The 7,957-nt window shown below is 43.1% G+C and overlaps 2 protein-coding genes across 9 annotated transcripts in view; both read left to right on the forward strand.

Annotated features, from left to right (window-relative positions):
- The window catches only part of LOC106815845 (differentially expressed in FDCP 6 homolog), a 7,436-nt gene extending 6,443 nt beyond the window's left edge, over positions 1–993 (forward strand). For 3 of the 8 annotated variants that reach the window (XM_014820364.1, XM_014820365.1, XM_014820368.1), the window contains exon 2: positions 94–993. In XM_014820364.1, the coding sequence (XP_014675850.1) occupies positions 94–813 (720 nt within the window). In that variant the 3' untranslated portion in view covers positions 814–993. Of the gene's footprint in view, position 1 lies in introns of all 8 variants that reach the window. The other 5 variants (XM_014820367.1, XM_014820369.1, XM_014820366.1 and 2 more) reach the window with 5 other exon arrangements.
- An 881-nt stretch (positions 994–1,874) lies between these two features.
- LOC106815843 (solute carrier organic anion transporter family member 3A1-like) lies at positions 1,875–7,849 on the forward strand. The gene is made up of 9 exons (XM_014820362.1): positions 1,875–2,499; positions 3,055–3,141; positions 3,345–3,587; positions 4,089–4,253; positions 5,137–5,332; positions 6,024–6,165; positions 6,623–6,780; positions 7,131–7,270; positions 7,830–7,849. Exons 1-9 carry the CDS (start codon positions 1,875–1,877, stop codon positions 7,847–7,849), a joined length of 1,776 nt encoding a protein of 591 aa, XP_014675848.1.
- The last annotated feature ends 108 nt before the right edge of the window (positions 7,850–7,957 follow it).

Consider the following 7,957-nt stretch of genomic DNA (forward strand, 5'->3'; position numbering starts at 1 on the left):
GCCACCATAGGACGACAACAACTGAGAGACCAGGCCATTACTATGGTTACGAACATGAAACGACTACAGATGAACCAGAGCATTACTATGGACATGAAACAACGACAACGTATGAACCAGAGCATTACTATGGACATGAAACAACGACAACGTATGAACCAGAGCATTACTATGGACATGAAACAACGACAACGTATGAACCAGAGCATTACTATGGACATGAAACAACGACAACGGATGAACCAGAACATTACTATGGACATGAAACCACGACAACGGATGAACCAGAGCATTACTATGGATATAAAACCACGACAACGGATGAACCAGAGCATTACTATGGACATGAAACAACGACGGATGAACCAGAGCATTACTATGGATATGAAACGACAACAGAGGAACCAGAACATTACTATGGACACGAAACGACAACAGATGAACCAGAACATTACTATGGATATGAAACGACAACAGATGAACCAGAACATTACTATGGATATGAAACAACAACAGATGAACCAGAACATTACTATGGATATGAAACAACGACAACGGATGAACCAGGCTATTACTATGGTTACCATCATAGTACGACAACAACTGAGAGACCAGGCTATTACTATGGTTACCATCATGAGACGACAACGACGGATAGGCCAAGGTATTACTATGGTTCCCACCACAGTACCACAACTCGGAGACCAGGATATTACTATCGGTACTCACACGGAAGCTCCTCATATAGAAATCGATATGGTCTCGGTGTGCGGAGTCATTCTCGTTACTAGGAGCAAACCATTCCTTAACTAAAATTTTAAAAACCTACCTTTGAATTGAAGCATATGAGTTATATTTATGTTAGTTTTACGTTGGTGTTATTGTAATCATTTGTGACATACAGCGGGGAATATACAAATGTGCAAATGTTTATGTGCATACATGTTTATTGGTCAGTGTTGTTCACCGTCCAATATTTCGATCACAATAGCATATGCGTGTGTTTTCTGTATTATTTTATAAGCTGATATGCTTACATCTGATGCAATTGCCAGTGAACTATAACTCATAATGCAGATTAATCTTTATATATGTATACATGTGTATAAATAAATTTTTTGTTTTAAAATAAATAAAATAATGAAAGTACGATATCACATGTTGCGTTTATGGTGTTGGCAGTAATTGATAACCTGTGCAAGACTTCGTAGAGATATGCTGGACAAGTGAATTAGTTATTCGTGCGTACTGAGGCAGTTAACATGTAGGAAACAGGAAAAAGTACCGACGCAGGAAATATCGGCCAGATATGGCTTAGGCCTTAGGAGATATGAATAAGGCAATTAATGACTGCTACGTACGCACGAAACCGTCAACAACGACCACGTATATGGATCAGGCAATGTATTGGGTCTTACTGTGCGTGCGCCCGTGCGTGCACGTGAATGTGTATATGTCGTGTACCTAACTGTTAAGTGCTATACTTTATTTTGACGAGATAGGATCTTAAGCTACTGTACTTGGCACCCTGTGCACAAACATTGCGTTTGCAGAATCGTTATCGCTATCAAGGCTAAAGATCGTCACATCATCTCATGTATTATCTCAAGTGTGAAGGATGACCTATGTATTATAAAAAAATGTTGTCGATTACATTCTTTCTAAGGGCAACACCGTCGTATCAACACGACTATATCGACTCAACGTGTGCGCTTTATCGTAATTACATCAACTAAAACAAACAGAAAGGAGACATCTCGCGCAGTGTGCACTTGCAGTCCATTCGAACTGCACCGCACCGTAGTTTGCCGCGCGCGCGATAACGAATCGAAGTCCTACACAAAACTCGAAAGCCTCACAAATTTACACGCAACATGGCGCTCACGCAGGAAAACACGTCTGCGACGAGCGACGCCCGGAAGGAAACGTCGGATCCGGAGCTGCGCTGCTACCCGACGTGTCTGCAGCCGTGCGCCGACATCAAGCTGTTCGTGCTGGCGCTCAGCGGCGTCTTCATCTGCGTCGGCGCCTTCTTCGCTTACCGCATCTCCGTGCTGTCGACGCTCGAGAAGCGCTTCGAATTTCCGAGCAAGAAGTCGGGAATGCTGCTCATCTTCAACGACCTGACAGAAGCCATCGTCGTGCTCGTCGGCAGTCACTTCGGAGGCAGGTCGCACCGGCCGCGCGTCATCGCTCTGCTGTCGGCAATCTTCGCGCTCGGCGTGTTTCTGACGTCGGTGCCGCACTACATCTACGGCGGCGGCACGTACGAGGAGCGACAGTCCGACACGGGCCTGAATCTGTCGGCGTGGCGCGACACGTGCGTCGGCGTCGCCATGCCCGACACGTGTGACGTCACGCCGCAGACGAACAAGATGGCGATTGGAATCATTATCATAGGGCAACTGATATTGGGGATCGGTTGCTCCAGCCTATTTGCGCTGGGATCCAGCTACATTGATGATAACGTCGAACCCGAGAACTCGGCGTTTTATCTAGGTTTGATGTATGATTATTAAAAAATCTACCCAGGTGGGCAGTGGCGCCTTAATTAATGTTTAGCGCGAATATATTCGAGCTGAACCCTTTGGGGCTCGAGTTCTGCCTTGATCACTGCTAATGTAATTGCAATGAAGGCTATTTTCTTTCAGTTGATGCCAATTATAGAAATTAATCCTATATAAATATCCCTAATGTTGGCAAATAGAAGAGGAACATAGAGAAAGAATCCCTGTCACAAAAACCAAAGCATCGCAGTTACTGAGGCCCTATGATCGACTGAAAGCCAAACAGGAATTTTTACATATTGTCTGTATACCTGGCTTGAGTCACCTAGGATACCTATGCAAGATTGCGAGTCTTTCTAACATTCTAAATTCTTTGGTGCAAAGGGGTAAATAAAGTGAAGAAATGCCATTTCTATTTTTCATTCCAGTCCTGAACACTTTCGCTTAAGTGTCCAAAACAAACTTTATGTTCACCATGAAACGTGATGTTGTTAGTCTGGCATGTACAAAAGATGTTTCTTAACTTTTGATGTACTCCATTTTATAGGCATAACATACACCTTGCGACTATTTGGACCTGCGCTCGGATTCGTACTTGGAAGCATTTTTACTCGATTATACGTTAATTTATCAGGTCAGTTTTAGTACGCTCTCGTATAGTACATGTAGACTGCCTACCAAAAGCTAATCCTCAATTATCTTAAGTTATCTAACCCCGCAATTTGCACAGAATCAATTCGACTACTTTTTCACGTTTTTAGTTTCTGACTCTATAGTTGAAATTTAAGCAGTAATTTTACTTCACTCGGTAGCTGACCATGTATCTAAATTTACTAGATACGAATCTGACGCCAAGCGACCCAGCCTGGATCGGCGCATGGTGGCTGGGGTTTCTGCTGATTGCCGTGTTGTTGGCGATCATTTCTATACCAATGGCCATGTTCCCGAAACACTTAGCAGTAAGCACTCACGAGCGTGATCATAGGGTTGACCGTGATGCCCTTACAAGTGGACAGCTTACCACAAGCACCGAGACCAAGGGCAAACCAACTGGGAAGTCGCTTACTGTTCATTCAAAAGGTTCGCCGTGGTGAATTAGAATTAGATGATCTAGTTATATCGTAAATATTTATATTTTAGTTAGATAATAGATGATAGGTGATATAGATTGCTAGAGAGATTAGTAGAGCGATAATTAGAATTAATTAGATATATAATATTATTATATGGGTCAGAGATACCGATGCGCCTACTGTGGTCCAGGGCGCCCACCTCAACGAGCCACTTGTGACGTTTGCGACTATTTCTATACAAAATAGAAGCGTGGCAGTGGCCCAATGCGATAATATATTAGAAACGTGGTATAATAACCCCGTACGTCTATGCCAGAACTGACCAAACCCCAGTTGATTTACATGAGTTATAAATCTCAACATTACGTATCGTGTAGTACAATTTCGTAGTCCGTGTAGGATTTGTTATTTAAACTGGCTATTATTTTAACCGTTAAAATGCGATGATTTTATTCCGAGATTTATACAAATGTGAATTATTATATACTTGCCATTAACGCCGTTGCAGATTTAGGCACAGCACTTCTACGACTTCTGACGAACAAGACTTACATCTTCGTCTTACTCGGCGCGATATTTGACGTCTATATAATCGCCTGTTACTTGGTCTTTTTACCGAAATATTTGGAAGCGCAATTTCGCGTACCTGCACATAAGGCGAGCATGTACACGGGTAAGTGAGCTTCACATCTTGATGTGAATTAGAATTGATCGCCTATCGAATATTGTTTATATGCACATGACATTTTCCGCGTATTAAATTTAGGAAAAAAAAACAAGCATAGAGCTGGGATGTAATATAATTGCGTTTTTCGCTCTAAGAAAGTTTTTACTTTACATGGGCAAAGAACCATATGTGTGAGGGGCAAGAATTGGAATTTTGGGCCAGTCGTGGCCAGAGCATCACTCGCTCTGATGTTTCAATTATAAGGTTACGCACACACGCACGTACACATACACTCACGTAAGCACTCACTCATGCACGCACGCATGCGCGCGCACACACGCGCCCACGCGACACGACGCGACACGACGCGACACGACGCGACAGGACACGACGCGACGCGACACGACGAGACGCCACGCGACACGCACACACGGCACACGACGATTGTTTTTGCACGTATATTCACCTAGAGTAAAACAAGGTCCGCTCGCAGCACCGAGATCTTGCCAATTCTTGACACTTTATTACAGCTGCGCTACTACTTACGACAATATTGAACTCGCGTAGAGATTTGTGAAGTAGCTATTACGTACAGGTAACTTACTAAGTAAAATTAAACAATATAATTTACAATTACGGCAACTGTCGTATACCTGATAACCTTATAAAGATTAGTCTTCAAAGTCCAAGGGACTATGTCAAAGACCCAGAGACACAAAGCTGATCAAATATATAGATTAATACTGTGAATCGCAGTAGAAAAAGTTTAAAATTTGCAAACCAAAGTGGAAGGATCACGCAAATTGTTGGTCGATAGCGATTGTTGATATTAAATTTTTACATCGTTCAACACGACAACAGCCTGAGATGTTCGTGTTGTACCGTGCAGGACTCATGGGTATCATGTCCTCGTGCCTTGGCATATTGCTGAGCGCCTACTTCATGAAGAGGGCCAAGATACAGCCGAAGGGAGGCATAGCCATGATTATAACCGGCAACCTCGTTACAATAGTTTCACTCGTGATTTTCGCCTTTCTTGGATGCGACAATGTGGATTTCGCCGGTGGTCAGTTGACCGACTCGGGGTATGTGCGTAAATATCCCATATGAAATACGTCTATATTGAGAATGCTTCTATATATGCTCTTTTCATTAGCTATAAATAAGTGAAAAGATTACATGAAAACGTTTAATTTACATTTTCGAATTAACTGTGCTACGTTACGAGACGGAATGCAGTAATGTTTACATAACTATAGCAGCTATACGGTACACTAATCTGTAGAAGTCAATCTAACCAAAAACATGTTGTAACAAGTGTATATGTTAGTACGAGTATATTAACACACTTACGCGCAACTACTTTACAATACGAGTCCGCGTGTGAGTTACACCAACACGCACGCTTAGCATCGTCTAGAGGGTTTACAGTTAATTTTGAAGCGTTGAGAAAAACGGGTCACTATTATGTTGTCTATTACCACAGTTATTATCACGTAAAGGGGTGTCACAGTGGAGGATTCGGGATTGAAGCAGTAGCCGCGACAGCGTGGCTTAGCTAAAGAAGCGTGCGTGAGAATGTACGCGCAATGATATTCAGACATGAACAGGATATAGATATATTGACAGTATATAAGGCGCGAGGGAAATAGAAGTGTCAGACTCGCTACATTAAATGTCGGTTTGATTTTCGGGCAGCGTATGTCGACCTGCTTGCTATACATAATTCGTCTTCGAAATGATTGAGTATTCAGCGCTAGCCTGTTCACATTGCAGGTATGACCTGACCAACAACTGCAGTATGTCATGCGAGTGTGACCGCACGAGCTATGCGCCCGTCTGCGGCTCCGATGCCGTAACGTATTTCTCCGGCTGCCACGCGGGATGTGAACGAATGGACGGCATTGCCCCTCACGAGGTTAGCAATGCGTGGAAGCCATGCTTCTAGACAATTGCTGCAAGAATTCTCCGCACGCGACTGTGATCTCTGCTTAAAATGTCGTCCTCTTATTATATAGCACTGATCGTACTGGAACGTTGTTGTACGATAACAGGTAATCGGATTCATTTTTGTGGAGAGTTGAGCGCGTACCAACCCAAAAAAAATTCGGTGACATATACCTTCTCTTATAATCGCAATAGGACCTTTGAACTATAAACCACAATGAAATTTTCACATTTTAAATTGGGTAAAAGATTATGATCATAGCCACATCTACGGAAAATTTAACTTGTCCCTTTTTCGTGGATGAAAAGACAAGTACATCGGCGCTAATATATATATATATAGCGTAGCCGCCAACTTGTAATCGCTACACGTGGGTGAAAAGTTCGGGCTGCTACTCACTCTAATTACCTACATCTTCACTCATCAGAACTACTCGGACTGCGCGTGTGTTGGAGGTGACGGCACGGCGACGCACGGCACGTGTGATATCGGCTGCTCTTACCTGATACCCTACCTCATCGTTCTCGTAATCAGCAGCTTCGTGTCCGCGCCCACAAAGATCGCCTCCATAACTGTCAAACTGAGGTATGCTATTCATCACTAGTGAAAATATTAAATTGATATTTTTACTTTAACATGTAACAACGCGGCCATTGGTGATTGCAGACCCTTGTGTCGGTGTTGCGTAGTAGTGTTCCCTTTGAGCGTGTTAACGGTGCCCGGGCGCACACTATTGTACTCAAACATTCATTAACAGGAGACATTAGCTGCTAAGAATTACCTACATAGAAAAATATCTTGCTAGAGGTCGCTCGATGACATGTTCTCTGGATATGACCGTCGTCAGATGTTATATCAAAGCGCGCTAATGTTTCATGTTAATGTTTCACCTGGGAGTGCGCATTCTACTGAGAGTGCGGATTTATGCATTGCAGTAGAATTGCGTTAGCAGGTGGTTCAGAGGGCGCGAACGTAGTGTTGCAGATGGCTTGTTCCGTGGCTAGACTTGCAACAACCACCCTGAGCAGTGAACAATTACTGACGATTGCTCCCCAGAGTTGCGTTTGCAAGATGGGTAACTGTTTTGACACATATAAGCGATCCAAAGGGAAATTACAGTGATTAAACAAATTCCTCACTCCCTGCCTTTCGCCCTCTCGATCCTCTCACTCTTCCTTCCTTCTCTCCCCGCCCCATCCCTAAATCCTTCGCACCTATTTCCTCTGTCTCCATCTCCCCTTCTCTGCTGCGTCGCAGTTTCGCTCTCATTCATCAATAATGTGCAACACAGACGCAAATACGCGCGTGTATACATATATGCACTATCTCTTTTTCTCTCTCCTCCCCCTAGACCGAATAATTCTGTCCCATATAACCTTTTTTATATTTTGGTGAGACTGGCGCGCGATTGGGCCGCTCAGTAAACTTTGATTTTAAACTAGCACTGAAAAGTACGACAGAGTGGCGATGCTATCGTACTAGGTGAGCGCTTCGCCCGGTGCGGTAAAGCACATCATAGCCTATTCATCCAGCCTTCATGGGCGTATTATAATGCTAATTAATTGCTAATAAATGATGAATTGTAAATATGCTAACGGTGAATTTCGTAAAATTATCGTGTTTTTCTTTTGTAGAGTCGTCGATAAAGATTTAAAGCCACTGGCTTAGGGTTGACCGACATTTTCGTTCGGTGCATGTTCTGGTAATAATATTAATTCATCTTAATGCTATTATAGAACGTACCTCAATAATAGGGGTATGC

This window comes from Priapulus caudatus, unplaced genomic scaffold, assembly GCF_000485595.1.
Source record: "Priapulus caudatus unplaced genomic scaffold, Priapulus_caudatus-5.0.1 Scaffold1216, whole genome shotgun sequence".
Classification (NCBI taxonomy): domain Eukaryota; kingdom Metazoa; phylum Priapulida; class Priapulimorpha; order Priapulimorphida; family Priapulidae; genus Priapulus; species Priapulus caudatus.

Bases quoted from the DNA above. Each gene is read 5' to 3' on its own strand.
- LOC106815843 (XM_014820362.1), top strand. From the start codon at position 1,875: ATGGCGCTCACGCAGGAAAACACGTCTGCGACGAGCGACGCCCGGAAG. The intron at 2,500-3,054 runs GTTTGATGTATG...TCCATTTTATAG, and splicing joins GAACTCGGCGTTTTATCTAG to GCATAACATACACCTTGCGA. The intron at 3,142-3,344 runs GTCAGTTTTAGT...TAAATTTACTAG, and splicing joins ATTATACGTTAATTTATCAG to ATACGAATCTGACGCCAAGC.